Raw genomic sequence first — 16,873 nt, 5'->3', positions numbered from 1 at the left:
GGCATTCTCAGCGTGCTCCCTGCATGGGCTGAATGTCTGTGTCCCCCAAATCTGTCTGTTGACATCTAATCCCCAATGAGATGGTATTTGAAGGTGGGGCCTTTCGGAGGTCATTGGGTCAAGAGCCATAAAAAATGGGACAAGTGCCCTAATAAGGCCAGAGAGCAAGCCAGGAATCTCCTAGCTGAAGATGAGAGGACAGCCACCTACAACCAGGAACAGGGTCCTCACCAGACACTGAGCTGATGGGCACCTTGATCTTGGCCTTCCCGGCCCGCTGACAACCCATCAGCTGGCACTTTGTTACAGCAGCCGGAGCTGACCAAGACACTACCCTCGGGCCCGGCACCTGCCTGCTCGCCCATGGCCTGGAGCACTTTCCTCAGGATGTGCTGGGCAGGTGTCAGGCCCCTGGCAGGTGACAGGAAACCCTTGCCCGTTCTGTCCTGTCCCTGTGCTCTGCGGCTCTGTCGTCCTGGCATCGATTGGCCCCCTGGCTGTGCACATTTACTGTCTTCCTGCCAGAACACCAGTGCCAGGAGGGCTGCGATTTTTGTCTGTTTCGTGGAACGAGTGACTGGATGTGAGAGGGTTAGGGAAGGGTGTGGGAGTAGGGGGGTTGACTCCCACGTTCCCTCCACCTGGACGGGGGTCTCAGAAGCGGGCCAAGCCAAGCAGCCTTGAGCAGAGGACACTTGAGGACGTGCAGGCTGTCCGCTGCTGGCCTGTCTGTCAGTCCTCAGAGCTTCATGCAGCCAAGCAGCTGCCTGAACCTCAGTTTCCTCATCCAGAAAGGGGGCTGCAGCCCCACCCCACACAGATGGGCGAGGAGCCAAAGGGGAGACAGCCAAGTGCAGCAGAAACCCACCAGCCATTGCGAGGCAGAACTTATTACTGGCGGACACGCGCTGCCCACCCCCATCGTGCCGTCTGAGTCGCACCACTGCCTTCTCCACCCTGCCCTGGGCTCTGTTCCCAAAGGCCTGCCACAGCCAGTGACACCTCTGGGCTCAGCCGCACAGCCTCAGGGACAGCTTCACTCCTAAAGCCCAGACTCAGTTTCCCGGGGACGGACAATGACCCACCCAGCTCTGGTCAAGGCAACCCCTGCTTGGTCCTCGGTGGCCAGGGACAGAACAGTGGCACAGTGGGGCCACACTGCAGATGGAGACAGGGTCAGTGAAGGTGTCACTCTGTGCCCAGAACACCAGGTAAAGGTCAACAAATGGCAGGTGCTTCGTTACTGGGGGCTCTCAGCACCTTTATTGTTGCTGGGGGGCGGGGCATGGAAGGTGAGTGGGGCAAAAGATGGGGTTAGTGGGAGAAGTGGTATGTGGATGTCCCCAGGGTGTGGGGTTGAGGTGTGTCCTGGGCCCTGTCCATCTGGGCCTCTTCTGCCTGTGCAGGGCCCTACAGCTGGGAGCAGTGTCCTCACGCCCTTAGCCTGGGGAGATCTTCGCGGGGCTGATGGGGGCCTCCTGGCTGTGTGGGCCTTCAGGATCTCAGAAGGCCGTGCTGACTCCCCCGAGAGGTTCAGGGTGGCTGTCCAGCGCTGGGTGTGTGACGACCAGGCCTGGCTTCGCCATCCTCACCGCCCGCAGCTCCCCCAGCGACTGCTCGCTCAGCTCCACGGAGGTCAGACTACAGCCGCAGACACGGGACACGGAGTGAGTGGGTTGGGAGGGAAGAGAGTCCAGGGTGGGGGGCAGGCAGTGACAGGGGAGCAGTGGGGGGTAGCAAAGGCACACAGTGATGGGAGATGGGCTGTCAGGGCTGTCAGAGCTGGGAAAGGGCCAGGAGCTGGGACTCCAGCCTCCGGGGGGTAAGCGGGTGTTGGTTCACGGACCCAGACTGGCCACGGGCCACAAGCAGGCATTTGGTCTGGTGGAGCATAGAGGAAAGGGCTGGGCCAGGGCTCTAGAGGGGGTATCTCCAGGGACTGTGGTCACTCAGGGGGACCCTGGCAGGGGCTCCTCTTCAAGGCCGAGGGAAGCCCCCAGAGGCCCACCCCAACCTGGGCTTGAGAGGCGTGTCCCCGGCACCCACCTGAGGGTCTGCAGACAGCACCCTGGGTGCTTCAGGACCTCACACAGGCACGTCACCATGGGCTCTGGCAGCTGGCAGCCGCCGAGATCCAGGGTGGTCAGTGCGGGGCTGTGCCGCAGCATGACCACCAGGTACTGGAGCGCCTCCCGGAGGCCGGGCTGCTGCAGCCTGAGGGGAGGTTGCGCTCAGGAGCCGCCGTGGGGGCCCCGTCCTCTCCTAGGTGCCCCCCAGACCCAGCCTCACCTGAACGTCTGCACCCGGCACCGGGGCCAGGCCAGGCCCTCGCTCAGGGTGCGCAGGCCCGCCTCGCTGAGCCCGTTGTGCAGCAGGGACAGCTCCGTCAGGGCGGGGGCCTGCCGCAGGGCCTCGGACAGGTCGCGGCACGCCGAGTCCGGGAGTTTGCAGCGGGACAGCCTGGGGTCCGGAAGCGCGTGGTCTGCCTCAGGCCCCTCAGCCCTTGCGCCGGCCCCAGCAGCACGAGCTGCCTGCCCCCTCGGGCTGAGGCCCCATCTGGAGCTGTGTTGGCGGCATGGCCACCCTGCCCTTTGTCACCACGTGCATCCCCAGGGAGCAGGACCACAGGTGCATGCACTGTACCTCACCCCAGTCTTCCCCAGGACGCCGAGGATCGTGAGCTCCATGAGCGGCCCAGGCAGACCTTACCCTCTGCACGGTCACCTCTTCGGGCCCGTCCCTCAAGGTCAGGTGGGCCTGTCCAGCTAGCAGGCTTTAGCAGCCGGGCGGCCCGCTGCTTCTCCTTGGTTGGCCATTACATTTAAACGCTGCATAAATGCCCGTGGGGCAACTGTGCAGACCACCTTTGGGCCCCTGTGTTTGCGCCAGGTCACTGGAAATACCCCCATACGAGCGAAGCTGCCGCGTTACGGTGACAGACTGACCCTCCCCCCCAAGCCCTGTCTGCACCAGCTCCCGTATCGCCCTGACTTCTGCCTGCTCTGTGCCGGCACCGGTGCCGGTCCCAGCCGATGGTCAGGGAAAGTCAGGGCACACTGAGCGCTGTGCCGCCGACCTCTCTGAGCCTCACGCCAACCCCCTGAGGCTGAACTGCGGCTCCGTTTCACAGCGGAGGGGCCTGGACCCCAGACGACTGACCTGCCCGAGGGGCAGAGTGTGGCCTGGCCTCCTCTGCTGCTCCTGCAAGTCCAGAAGGACCACTTGGCGGTTGCATATGGTGTGGAACAGCCCCCCGCCCCCACATTCTGCTCTGCTCCATGCCCCCCCAGAATGCTCAGCTGCACCTTAAGTCCCACTGGAACTGGGCTCACCCCCTCCCTATCCAGCACCTAAGCCGGCAAGGGGCCCCTGCCCCCTCTGCTCTAATGCCCTGTGTGGGCAGAGCCTGTCCACTCCAGCACAAGGTATCAGAGGCTCCAGGCTCTCGGCCCATCTCAGCCGTCCCCCAGACAGGGCCACACCTCTGTCCTTCCCAGTGCTTCCTGCTCTGTGTCCCTTCTGGGCAGGAGCTAGGGGCATGCTCACTCACGTCAGGCTGGTCAGACCACACATCGGGTCGGTCAGGGCCTTGCAGAGTGGACTCAGTGGGGAGGCCTTGGGTTTTCTCCTGGTGGCTTGAGAACTGCTGAGGGAGAGAGAGGTGAAGCCCCCAGACCCCTTCCAGTCCCTCCCACCTCCCGGTGGCCCTCATGTGTCACATCTGCCTCTGCCCTCACCCCAAACCCAAAGGCAAACCCCTCATTCAGGGCCCCATGCGCCTCCCCACTGGAGCCCGCTCTGTGAGTCCTGAGGGGCCATGTCACCCCCACTCCCTGTGTGGGTCTGTGCCTGCACCTGTGATGGGCGTCCCCAGCCCCGGTCAATGTCCTGACACTTGTTCTCCTGGCAGAGGCGGAGCACTTGGGTCAGGTGCTGGGTCAGCGCTAAGTGCCAGGAGCATCGACACAAGCCTTGCCCTGGAGTAGCTGAGGGGCTCCAGAGGGGACAAGCATGGACAGGTGTCACGATATACAGTGGTCAGCAGGGGACTGCTGGGACCTCAGGAGTCCCAGGTCAGGTGAAGGAGTCTGAGCCAGCCTTGTGGGTAGGCAGCAGTGTTCTGGGTGGAGGGACAGCAGGTGCAAAAGGGGCTGGTGTGTTCCAGAACTTGCTACGGGGAAGCGTGGGGGCTGGTCTGGAGTCACATGGCCCTGCTGTGGGGTTTGTCTTGAATGTGGCTGGCTGGGGTATTTGGGGGTGGGCATGGAGAGGGGTGGGGATACCAGGTGGGCACCGGGATGGGCCAAACCAGCCCTGAAGTACTGCCTTTGGTCTGGGGGGGTGGGCGCAGCTCCCCATGCTGAGATGGATATTCCTGTGGGCAGGCAGTGAACCCCTGTGCACAGAGCGGGCCTGGAGAGGGGACCCGCCTGAGACTCACGAGCTGCTGCTCAGGCTGTTCTGCAGCCTCTTCACCAGGCTTTTCTTCTTCTTCTCGGGGGCGGGCAGGGCACAGCTGACCAGCCGAAGTGCCTTCCCGGCAGGGCAGCACTGCACGCAGTAGCTCAGGACAGCCATGTCCATGCGGCTCAAGCGCCGGCGCTCCAGTACCAGCTCACGGGGGCCCAGCAAGGCCTGGTGCACGAAGGCGCTCTCCTGCGTCTCGTACAAGCAGTACAGCAGCCCCAGTGGGGAGTTGAACTCCTCCTCCTCCTCCGACTCTGACTCCTCAGTGTCCTTGAGAGAGTCAGTCTCCTTGGCCCCCTCTGGTGCCACCCTAGGGACACCCTGGCCCTGGTCCTTCACCCACTCCAGGACATCCCGCTTCACGCGCTCTCCAACGGTGCAGCCAAAGTGGCGCTGGACGTCGCCCATCCGCTCTGCGCTCAGCAGCCCGAAGAGGAAGCGCGTAGTGAGCGCGAGGTGGCGGTGCTGCTCCGGGTGCTCCCGCAGAAGCTCTCCCACTCCGCCAGCCGGCGCCCCGGGGGACCCCTCGTCCTCCAGCAGGTAGGACAGTGCAGCGAAGAACTCCTGGAAGCTCTGGTCCATGAACTGGTAGGTGACCTCGGTCTGAAGCACGCCTGCGAGCTCCTTCTTGCTGAGGAACAGCATCTGCACTTGGGAGTCACGGAGCTCCAGCCTTTCCAGATCCGTCTCCGCAAACTGCACCCTGTGCCCCAGAACACCTTCGCGGGCCAGGCGGCACAGCCTGCGCAGCTCGCCCTGCACTCGGGGCCCGTCTGCGGTGGGCGCCGAGCTCAGGGTGCTGACGAGGTAGAGCAGGTACACGGACGTGGTGGTCTTGGACGTGCGCGACAGGTCCTGGCCGAGGTCGAGCTGCTGCCGCAGCACCGTGCACACGATCCAGCACACGAAGGGCACGAAGCACAGCGCGAACAGCGTCTCGTTCTCCTTCACGAAGCGGTAGGCCCGCTCCGCCCTCCACTCGTCCTGGAAAAACTTGTAGAAGTACTTCTTCTTGTCCTTGTCAGAGAATCCGCGCACCTCGGCACACTGCAGCGAGCACAGGTGGCCCTGCAGCCTGCCCGGGGCGGCGGTGCGCGTGGTCACCAGCAGACGGGCCTTGGGCAGCAGCACCTTGCTCAAGAGGCCACCTAGCACGCGCGCGCCGCCGCCAGCCTCGAAGGGGTCCGTGCAGGGCGCGACCTCGGCGGGTCCTGGCGCCGGCAGCTCGTCCGCGCCGTCCAAGACGAAGAGCAGCCGCTCGGACTCCTTGAGCATCTGCCGCACTGGGGCGCTGCGGTCCGGGCACTGGTCCAGGATCAGGTCGGCCAGGCTGCACGCGCCGGGTCGCTCCAGCAGCTCTGCGCACGGCAGGAAGAAGGCGAAGTCCACCTTGCCCTGGTACAGCTTGCCTGCCGCCCAGTCGTACAGGATTTTCTTGGCGGCCATGGTCTTGCCGATTCCCGCCGGGCCCTGTAGCACCACGGTCAGCGGCCGCTGGCCCTGCTCGTCGCGGCTGAACAGGCGGTTGAACGTGTGGGTGTCAGTGCGCAGAGGGCGCTCGGGCTCCAGCTCCTTGCCGAGGCCCAGGGCCTCGCACTCCAGGGCGGCGCTCTCGCGCGCAATGAGCAGCTTGGTGAAGCGCTTGTTGATCTTCACCGAGCGGGCGTTCCTCTCCTTGACCTTGGCGTGCTGCCGCAGCACGTGCTCCTGGTACTTCTTCTTGTACTCTGGGGCCGGGCGGGGAGAGGTCAGGGGGGCGAGGATGGGGCGGGGAGGAGAGAGGTCAGGGGGGCGAGGATGGGGCAGGGAGGAGAGAGGTCAGGGGGGCGAGGATGGGGCGGGGCGGGGAGAGGTCAGGGGGCGAGGATGGGGCGGGCTGTGTCCACCGACCCTCGGTGCCCGATGCTCTCCCCACCCAGCTCAGGACTCAGTTTCCCCTGCTGCGCCACAGCCCCCCTGGCCATCCGGCCCTCCCATACCCCTGCTCCCTGGAAGCAGCTGTCGGAACCAGGCTGGTGTGAGGGCGCTTGTGCTCCAAGCCCGGGACCGCTTAGGGCCTGCGCCTCCCACCCAGAGACCTACCGGACACGGAGAGCAGCGCCGAGGAGCTGGGGCCCAGCCCTGGAAGGAAGACCTTGCCGTGAGCCACTGGAACGTGCCGGGAGGGGGGAGGGGTGCAATGGGGGGGGGGGTGGCCAGCCTCAGGGGCCCCCGGGAATCCCAGCCCTGGGGCCCATGAATCTGCGGGCGCTCCGGGCTTTTCTCGGAAGGTGGGTGGCCTGTGTCTCGGACTCCGACCAGACGGGAGTTCATAGAAGGGCAGGGACCCGGCGAACCCCCGCCCCGCGCTCACGCTGCAGCCGCTGCTCCTTGAGCCACGCCGCGACGTCCTGCACGTCCGCCCTCTTCAGGGTCTTGCGGGCCACGTCCAGCGCGGGCTCCGGCCCGTAGAACTGGGTCAGCTGCTCGGCAAGGTCCACGGCATCCGCGCGCTCCAAGCGTCCCCACGGGATACTGCGGCCGTCCACCAGCGCGTCCCGCAGCTTGTGGCGGAAGCGCTTCAGCTGGTCCTGGCTCAGCTCCTCGAGCGCGTCCAGAAGCAGCTGGCGGGTGGCGGCGGCGCTGGGCTGCACGCTGCGGGCGAGCGGCGGGCCAGCTGGGTCAGCACGTGGGCCGCGTCCTGAAACCTGGGCCCCGCCTCGCCGCCCTCCGACCGCGGAGTCGGGGGCGCCCACGCTGAGCAGTGGCTCAGACGCGCCCCGATCTCCCCAGGTGGCTCCAGGCCGACAGTCTGCGCGGAGGGGAGTTCGCCCCTTCTAGGACCCGGGTCTGGGTCTTTGCTCCAAGGCGTTCCAAGGCTTTGCCTCTGAAAGTGTCGCCGCCTGGTGGTGAGGCAGGGACACTCCAGGGTGGGTACTGGACGCTGCTGACCTAAGCTCTTAGGAGTGCCTTTCTGCTCCCTGCCTCCCCTCCTGTTTGGTGCCTGTCCCACACCGGGCCTGGCCAGGTCAAACTCCGTAGATGAGGTGTCTGGGACGGCCCGTGCCCTCCCTTCCCTCCCTTCCCTGTGAGCCGCAGTCACCCCCTGGCCAGGCTGTGTTCCTGAGCCTGCATGCTACTGTGCTCACCCCCAGCTGGGGGCCTGCCACAGGGGTCTGCCTCCGAGCGCCCGGTGGGGAACAGAGCCCGGGATGCACCCCGAGAATCTGGAGCCAGGGCCGCAGGGGAAGGATGTAGCTGAGGGGTGTGGAGGCCCAGCGAGTGGCAGGGTGAGGCACTGGCCCCAGGGACCGCTCAGGCCCCGCACTCACCTGCAGCAGGCAGCCTCTGGCCGGTCCATGGCGACTGGCCCCTCCGTCTAGGACTCAGGGGCACAGGTGGGGGTCAGAGGGGCGACCAGAGCCGAGTCCTAGGGGGGCTGTCCAGCCCTGCATGCCTGGGCCCAGGTGCTCCAGCTCAGCAGGTACTGAGATGCCCGCCCGACAGTCACCCGGCTCTCACACTCAGGGCTCGTGCACCTGTGAGCAAGCGCCCTTTAAGAGCTCTGGCTGGTGACCTTTGATTCTCTCCTTGCCTTTGTTCAGTTAACGTTCTCTGAGGACCCATGGGGTGGGGCAGTGAGGCATGGCTGTGAGCAGGGAACTGCAGATTAGGGTGGACTGCATGGAGGAGGCGGCTTCCTCAGAACTAGGTTAAATTCTGAAGGCGGGGTGAGGAAGGGCCTCCTAGGTGGAGGGAAACAGAACAAAGGAGCTGGCAGGGAGAGGAAGGCTGTCCCTGGGAGCCAGGAGACAATGGGACCAGGCTTGAGCAGGCCAACGGGAAGCGGTTTGGGCGTGAGGAGTGTGCGTGGCTGACATGGGACCACGTGAGTGTGCCCTTCTCCTGACGGTGTCTGCTGGTGTGATCACGTTAATGTTCGTGTGGATGCGTCTGTGACTGGCTAAACCATGGTCCCAGAGGCAGGGGGCCCTGGCTCCTGGTAATGTTCCCTCTTCTGTCAAAGGGACTTTGCAGATGTGATTAAATTCAAGATTTTAAGGTGGGGAGGTTATCCTTGATCATCCACGTGGGCCCTGCCTGTCCTTGCGTGTCACAGATGGAGGCAAAGTGACAGGGAGGCTGCTGGCTTCCGGGGAGGAAGGGCCCCTGAGCCCAGGAGCAGAGAGAAGGCTGGGAACACAGCAGAGCCTCCAGGGGAGTGGGGCCCGGCCCACACCTGGGTCTCCACCCGCTGAAGCTGGGGTTGGACTTCTGACCTCCAGGCCTGTGACAGACGACACGTGTGTTGTTCTAAGGCCCTGCGCGTGTCGTCACTTGTTTCAGCAGCCACGGACGCGGAGCACCTCTAAACAAGCATCTCCAGGCCCCGTCAGCTATGGACCCAGGTCACCCCTGCGTTTGTCCTGCTTCCACCAGGACTTGGAGGAGAACGCAGAGTCCTGGGAGCCCCTGTCCCACTGCCCCCTCCACAGGAAGGGACCCATTGCTCCCCATGACACACAGCCCGAGCTGTCCCCAAGGGCTCTGGTTGTCAAAGGTGCTGCGAGGTCACACTCACAGAAGTCGCCCGGGAGCTGCCCTGCTCTGCTGGGCACATGATCTGGGGGCACGGGGCACTTTGTGCTTTTCAAGGACCAATCTCACCTCCTCCCACAGAGCCCTGGGAGGTGGAGGCAGCCCCCCAGGCCAGGCCTACAGCAGGGGGAGCCCATCTCCAGACTGCAGTGTGGGTATCGCCCATGAAGCAGAGCTGTGGTAGGGGACTGGGGACACGCTCCGAGCAGTCTGTCCACCGCTCTGGGGCACTGCCTGCCGTGGTGATGTGTGCGGTCCCTGGCTCTGCTCCCCAGGCATGCTGGCATCCTGCAGCGGGCACTTCGCTGGACTCTGGGCCCTGCACAGCCTGTCAGGCATTGGGGTGCTGGGGACAGTGCCCAGTCACCCCAAGGTGCTGTCACATGGATGGACAGCCCACACAGGCCACTGTGATGCCAACAGTTCCCTGTTACTCACCTTGTTTGTAGCTCTGGTCCCTAACTGTCCTTGAATAGGATTTCAGGATCATCCATTTCCCTTTATGTTCAGTTTTTCCTGCCATCAGAACAGGGAATGCTGTTTCCCTTTAAAAGCTACTATGCCGGTTGAGGCTTTCTTCTTGGTGGGTTTGACTACCGTTCTGTTTGGTTTCCCTGACTCCTGAGGCCCCAGGACTGCCAGCCGCTGTTTCTGCACATTCTACTACATTTCTTACATTGCTGTGGATTCAAGCAGTGACTGTCACTCTCTTTTTCCTCTTGTCAGGAAATATTTCCTGGTGTGAAGGGGGAGAGCCGTGATGTGGCAGGGAGACAGCTTTGTGGTGAAGTGGGTCCGCCATGGGGGGCGGCCGTGTGGCCCAGGCTGGTGGGAAAGCAGGCCCGCTGCTGCTTTGCTCGTCCCTGCTCCAGCTCACTCCGAGGCTGCCAAGGACTCCACCTTGCGGACCTGGACTCTCTCGTGTAAGGGGCCAGGAAACTGGTGACTCCCAAACCAGCAGAAAATAATTAGCAGCAAAGGACAGATGTAATTAAATCTTGAATCAGGGGGTCTGCAAGCCAGAGTTAACTGTATCAGCACACTTGCAAGTCAGGAAGGGGCCGTTCCGCAGCTCAGCACCAATGCTTCTGAGGGCAAAACATATCTGAGATCAAAGGGGGAGGGGAGATATTTATCACCAAACTCTGGGAAATGGGAAAATGTAGTTACACAGCTCAGCAAACAAGACGGGGAAGTTTCGAAGAAGAGCTGGAGACAGACATATAACAAGATCAATCTACGTTAATTATCACCCTCAGTTAATTTAGTTAATTGCATTAAGATTGCAACTCCAGAGTATCCTGCATGAGAAAACGGAGGAGAAGGAGGGGGAGAAGGGAAGGCGGGGGTGGGGGTGCAGGTGGGGGTGGGTTTACTCGAATTAGGATAAAAACAGCCAGCTCCATTTTGTTGGCGCGCATGCCCCTGGCTGGCTGTGCGCCGGACTCTGCAGACTCGTGAATAAACGCCTCGCTTTGCTGCTCGGTCCTGTGTCCCGGTGTTTTATTGTGAGCATTTCTCACACTCTGGACTCTTGGAACTCGGGACACGCAGAGAGGACTCTCTCTTAGGACTTGTGTCTTTCCTGGACGTCACCATGATCCAGTGCAACACGGCACATGTTTTGCTGGACTGTGACATGGGGGCTGATGACATCGTACCCCAGGTCCTGAAGGAGAGCTGACAGATTAGGGCTGGGGAACTTCTGAACATGGTTTTGGCTTAAAGCCTTTTGGGGAGCAAGGGCAGTGCTGGGTCCCGTGGGAGAACAGGGCTCTGAGCAGAAGTGCTCCCAGCCCCCCCAAGGTGGGAATAGTGTAAATAAAGACCTGCTTTCCTCAACACTAGTTGCAGGGTCTCACACCAAGCTGCCACGTGGAAGAGCTGCCCTTTGCTCAGTAACAGCCCCACTCATAGGAGGTCCCTCGAGGAGTCAGATCCACAGAAAGAGAAAGTGGACCGTGGAGCCAGGAGCTGGGGGGAGTGGAGGGGCCACAGCTTCAGTTTGGGAAGATGGAAAGTTCTGGAGATGACGGTGGTGAAGGCTAGACAACAACGTGACTGCCTAAAGCCACTGAGCTGTGCGTCTAAAATGGTTAAAATGGTAAGTTTTAAGTTATGTATATTTAGCCCAATTTCCAAATATATGACAGAGAGTTGATGCAGCCATAATCTGATTAATTATTAGCCCAGGTGTTCTCTCCAGGTGGGCTGGAAATACAGCCTCTGTGCTCACCCAGGAAGGGCCCCTGCAGGACCTTGACAATAGCAATGCTGTGTCCCACCCATGTCCTGCCCCAGGGAGCTGGGCCCATAAAGTTTTATCAGGCTTATCATGCATTCACCCTTGTCACCTTGGGTGAGCAGGTCTGCTGGGTTCCCGCCTCCCTCTCAGACTGGGCTGGTCTGAACCCTGTACCTCCTGTAACTGCCCCTGAGGACGAATGAACCAGCTGCCTCTCAGCAGTCCACTGTCCAAATATTTGGCCACAGCACCGCCTGTGGGAGGGAAGGGCCTCCCACTCCTGCCTGGCCCCAGATTCCTGCTGGTCTCCACGGGGGGCGGGTCATAGCTGGGGGACTCTCCTTCGACAGGTGGCCACCGCAGCTTCAGGAGACAGACCCACCTCATGGGCGACACGGGCGCCTACCTCTGCAGGAGGCCAGGCCAAGGGGACAGAGGCCTGGCAGGAGCAAAGAGCCATGTGGCCACCTGAGTCACCTTGGGGGAGCGCCCCAGCGTCCCTGTTTTCTTTTAGGGCTGGGGCGCTCCTGGCTTCTGAGAACATGGTTGGGTGGGGGGACGAGACACAGGGAAGCACCTGGGGCCTGGCGGTTGCATGTGGGGCCCCTCCCAAGGCCTGCTCAGACCAGCAAGGGGTCCCTGCCCCTCACTCGTGCCCTGGACTCCGCCCCCACCCAGAGCTACCCTCTGCCTGGTACCAGGCTCACCCCTGACCTGGCTGCCCACCTGTGCGCCTGCCCCTCTCCTGAGATGTGAGCCACAGCGAAGCCCCGGCCCTGCACACAGCACGCCCTCCTGGCCCAACCCCATCCGCAGAGGCCTCTGACTGTGACCCAAAGCGCAGGTGCAGCTGCCTGCGCAAGGAAAGTCAGATGCGTGAGGCAGGTGCTGGAGCAAAAGGGAAGAGGCTACTCAGGGGCCACGGCCTGGGAGGAGGGTGGGGTCCCGTCTCAGAGACCATGGCCCCTTCCTGCTCAAGCCCGGGTTCCCATAGGGATGGGAGGGGAGGGCTCTTTTTTTCTGTCCAACTACCTTGCTAGCTGGGTACTGGGGCCCTGAGCATCGCTCTCTCTAGCATTTGGCGTGCCCAGTGTAAGGACTCCCCTGTGCCCTCTCGGCTGACGGGGGAGACTACCTGGAGCCCAAGGTCAGTGCCGCAGTGATGAGCAGCAGGGACAGCATGTGCCCTAGGGGGTGTGGGGAGATGGGCATTCGGCCTCTGTGGTCACCCTCCCAAACCCGCTAGACTCAGAGTCCACCAATTTAAATGTTCTGCTAATTTTGTCCAAAAGTCTCCTTCACAGAGACACCCAGAGAACTGTTTGAGCAAATGCCGGCATTGTGGCCGCACCAGGCTCACAGAAAAAGTTCACCATCACTCCGACAGAGCTGTGCCGGCCATGAGATGCTGCCGATGGGCGCCGGCCTGCCTCTGGCTCAGCCCGGGAGACAGGAAGCAGAGCCTGCGCGAGGGCGGCGCAGGCCCGTGCGGGGAGGACGGGGCGGCAGGGCCTCCCCAGGATCTCCACGCATGGGCCCCAAAGCTTCAGGAGATCCTGCAAACCTAAAGAATTCTTAGTGAAGGATGTTTTCGTAGATCGAAGGAGAGGACTGAGTTTTGCAACCTGGGTGAGCTTTCCATTTTTCTGAAAGTGGCTGTTTAGTTTGGAATGAAACGGTGAAGCGTTGTTTTTACGTGACACGAAAGCAGTTCTCAAACTTGACCGCGCATCAGAATCTCCTGGGATGGGGGCCAGCCCCAGAGTTTCCAAGGGATTTCCAACAAGCCCCCGGAGACTCTGGAACTGCTGGTCTGGGGACCACGCTGTGAGGACCACGGTTATGTGATAGATTTCAACGCAGTGAAGTCATAGGCAAATGTCTGCAGACACCGTCTGCTTCCCTAGCAGCGTCTCTGGTTCCCAGGTTGGACACAGGGTGGTGCCATGTGCCCACAGTGAGCGCCCCAAGCTCCGGAGGCCGGAGTGCACTGTGGCTCCCCGCCCCGCCCCGCCTCGCCCCCACACGCACCACAGGCAGGAGGGACAGGGCAGGGCAGACAGAAGGTTCTGTACTGAGGGTGATGAAGGAGGTGAGGGTGAGGATGTGGGCACCCGGGGCGTTCTTCCTACTGCTGCTCAGCAGCGGCCAGGGCAGGAGACCTGGCTTGCCCGAGCCCGGGGCCCTGCTCCCTCCCCAAGGCTCAGTTTCCCTCCTGTGTTAAACGTGGGCCCTCCCCAACCTGCACCCTTAGAGCCTTTCATTCCCTTGTTCAATGTGACCCCATGTGGCCGCCACCCCTTCCCCATGGACCATGTCACCTCCTCCCAGGTAAGGGCAGATCCCAGTGTGTGGGGCGGGTGGGGCGCCTGGGACACAAGGGCCGCTTGGTGGCGCCTGAAGGCTTTGGGGTCATGACGACAGGAGGGGCCCTGCCAGACCCCACCTCTGCAGCCTCTGTGTGGGCTGTGGGCAGCAAGGGCTAACAGCCCTGTGGGCGGAGGCCTGAGCTCCCCGCTGCAGTGAGTGCTGGGGCCCCTGCAGCTGTGCAAACAGGGAGCCAGGAGGGCAGGTTTGGCTCAGGAAGGACTGGAGGCCCGCGAGGGATGGATGCGCGGGAGTGGCTGTCTCCCAGGGGCAGCCTCCTCCACCCAGGACTGGCTGGGAGCTGCCCCCCACTACCTATACCCCATCCTGCCAGAGCTGGGAAGAGTGCGGGCTGCTCACTCAGCCAGGCTGGGGGTGGGGGGCGCGGCAGCAGGTCTCCTCTGAGTGACTGATCCTCTCTAATCCACAGAATTATCCCCAACTGCACCCCAAAGCTATAATTAAATTTTCAAGCGGAAGGGATTATTCTGGAGGAGGGCAGCGCCCCCACAGCCTGAGCTGGCAGCTGGGCCCCGCGCTGCCGGAGGCGACACTGAGAACACACGCCCTCCTCCAGCCTCCAAGCATGGGCTCCTGCCCGGGAAACTGAGTCACAGGAGACAGTCCAGCCGGCTGGGCCCGGGCGATGGGGCAGGGTTCCAGCAATGAGCCCCACCTTTGGAACGAGTGTGGCTTCCATGGAAGAGCAGAAGATTATGACCCTGGGTAACATGGGGATCTCACCAACCCACCATTTCTAAACTGAATGGGGCACGGTCGTCCTGGCGACGGCGGGACCCCAACAGAGTCTGGGGGCTTGTAACCGGGCCCGTCTGGCCTGGAGACAGCAAAGCGGGCACCTCAGGGCTGCGGCCCTAGTCCTGGGACGGTGATGGCCCGACTGGCTCCCTCAGTCTAACCCCGAGCCCCGCCCTTCTGCCCCCCCCCCCCCCGCTAACCCGTCCATCCATGAGGACTAAAGCTGGCACCACGCGGTGCCCGAGCGCCTGTCCTCACGGGGCTGGTACCCCAGCTACAAAGCGCACGCGCCCGAGCGTGAACACAGAGCGCACGAGGCGCAGTGCTGGGGTCGGGCCGCCGGCTGTGGAGGCCGTGGGGCACAGGCAGAAACAGGACCCGCTTGTTCTGGGGTTGTCCCGGCTGCTGCGTGGAGTTGGGGGTGACACCTTCAAGGTGGGACTCGGGCTGGGGATGTGGGTGTGGCGACGGTGGGGGCCCAGATGCGTGTGAGCACCAGATGGATGAGACGTTTGGCTTGAGGGTGGGGGACACGCTGTGGGGTAAGGGGAAGCCGCCACAGGTGGGGCTGAAGGTCAGTGTCCTACATCCTGACGGCTGATGAGCAGCTGGGGTCAAGGCCAGATGAGGTCTGCCAAGGGTGACGGCTGTTAGAGGTCACGCAGAGTCTGCGGGGGGGGGGGGGGGGGGGGGCGGCGGCAGGAAAACCAGGGCTCAGTATCCAGTGACCAAGCAGAGAGCTGCTGGAGAAGACGCAGCACCGGCGTCTGGCAGGAGGGTCTGGGGACAGGGCTGGGCAGGCAGCGTTTGCACAGAGAAGGCGCGACACCGTCCCCAGGAGCAGGAAGCAAGTTTCTAATCATTTGCCTCTTTTCTGCAGAAGAGGAGGCGGGGATGCTACAGCCCGACCCACGGGGGGCTGGTGGCCCGGGGCCTGACCCAGTGTCCCGCCCTGGGTGCCTGGGCCTGCCTGTGGGCCCACGTCAGCCACCAGGCACTCCCCCTGCCAGCGCCACCCCAGGGTGGCAGGGCTCGGACATCTGCTTCTCCACTGCTCAGGTGACGAAAAGCTGGGCAGCTCATCCCAAGTTAGGGAATTTAAAGAAGGCATCCCTGGTCCTGCCCACTGACACCCCGGAGACATGCAAGGGTTACATCTTAAACAGTCACTTCCCCCCGAACATTCTGTAACCTGTCTCTCCTGCTCCTGCTCCTGCCTTCGCAGTCCCTTCTCCACAAAGAAGCAAAAGCCCCTCTGGGAAGGGCCGAGCCTGCCCTCACAGCAAAGGGCTGGAAGGCCGGGGGAAGGCCGCCGTAGCCACAGCAGAGGGACAGTGTCTGGGGTCTGTAGCCTGAGGCTGGTTCCAGTTTCCTGCAGGCAGGATGTCCTGTCAGCCAGCCCGTGACAGGAGGGGACAGCTGCGGATTCTCCCCGAGCTATAAAAAGCCCAACACCCGCCTGAGCAGGCAGAGGTCACAGGGAGCAGACACAGAACTCACTGGCCTTGGGGAGCTGCCCCAGCAAACATGTTGTTGGCCACCAGCATCAAGCTGCTGCAAACCCCCCTGAGGGGCTGCGTGGTCCCCAAGGCACACATCTCAGCCAAGCCGGCTAAAACACCCGTCTCCCCCCAGGTAGGTGCTTGTGTGGCAGCAGGGGGCTGGCCCGGAGGCAGGGTAGGCAGACCTGAGATGTCCTCAGAATGAAGGGGACTTCAGGGTGGGTCATAGAAAGCCAGGCTGGTAAAGGGAGGGGGACATCCTCTCCGGTGCTGGGTCTTGGTCCTATGGCTGAGACGTCCCCACTCCAGAAAAGGGGTCCCCACAGTCATCGCCTGCAGTCCACCATGGGGGCACCCGGAGAGCAGGCCACTTGGAAGCAAACCACCAAGGTCTGGAAGGTCACCTGCCCAAGGTCACGTGGCTGGACAGAGCTAAGACCTGAGCCCTACCCAAGGTCCCTGCTCCAGGACAGTGTTGCTCTTAAACCTCTGGGAGTTGCACTCGGAAGGAAGGATTAGTCTCCCATCCGGCCACTAAGAACAGGCGTCCCCACACACAGGCCGGGAGCCAGCCCACCTCCTCCATCTGGGTTTTGGCAGGGACGTCACTCAAAGGTGCCCCGTACTTTTTTGCAAGCAACTTAGAAACTCAGCTGTCCCCGGTGTCTTGCATACACCTGAGAAGCACATTGTGTCCCCGTGGGGGGCGGGGGAGGAGTCCAAGGTCAGGTCAGTGGGGCCAGGCAGGCTGGCTGCTGTTAGGACCCAGGGGCAGGCAGCCGCCCCAAGTCTGACCCCTGCCGGCTTCCCTCCACGCAGGAGCAGGCCGTGGCGCTCACCGCGATGTTCCTCAGCTTCCTGCTCCCTTCCGGCTGGATCCTGGCCCACCTGGACAGCTACAAGAAGAGTGCCGCTGCCTGAGGGCGGCAGGCATGGCTTCAGCACCTGGGGACAA

The 16,873-nt window shown here is 62.7% G+C and overlaps 1 protein-coding gene across 3 annotated transcripts; it reads right to left on the bottom strand.

Annotated features, from left to right (window-relative positions):
* Window positions 1-1,244: 1,244 nt before the first annotated feature.
* NLRP6 (NLR family pyrin domain containing 6) lies at window positions 1,245-7,997 on the bottom strand. Of its 3 annotated transcripts, none has more exons than XM_090291969.1 (8): window positions 7,779-7,989; window positions 6,821-7,101; window positions 6,550-6,588; window positions 4,442-6,194; window positions 3,551-3,646; window positions 2,290-2,460; window positions 2,047-2,214; window positions 1,245-1,641 (listed from the first exon to the last, which is right to left on the bottom strand). In XM_090291969.1, the coding sequence occupies exons 1-8, from the start codon at window positions 7,805-7,807 to the stop codon at window positions 1,503-1,505; spliced, it is 2,676 nt and encodes an 891-aa protein (XP_090148095.1). In that variant the 5' UTR covers window positions 7,808-7,989; the 3' UTR covers window positions 1,245-1,502. The 3 variants fall into 3 exon arrangements, with proteins under 3 accessions (XP_090148095.1, XP_090148102.1, XP_090148111.1); XM_090291976.1 differs by having other exon boundaries at window positions 3,551-3,643; window positions 7,779-7,988; XM_090291985.1 differs by lacking the exons at window positions 1,245-1,641; window positions 2,047-2,214; window positions 2,290-2,460 and adding an exon at window positions 2,470-3,201 and having other exon boundaries at window positions 7,779-7,997.
* Window positions 7,998-16,873: the final 8,876 nt, after the last annotated feature.

Source organism: Furipterus horrens, unplaced genomic scaffold (genome assembly GCF_987537825.1).
Source record: "Furipterus horrens unplaced genomic scaffold, mFurHor1.1.pri manual_scaffold_2, whole genome shotgun sequence".
NCBI lineage: Eukaryota > Metazoa > Chordata > Mammalia > Chiroptera > Furipteridae > Furipterus > Furipterus horrens.
This window is presented reverse-complemented; position numbering and strand designations above follow the sequence as displayed.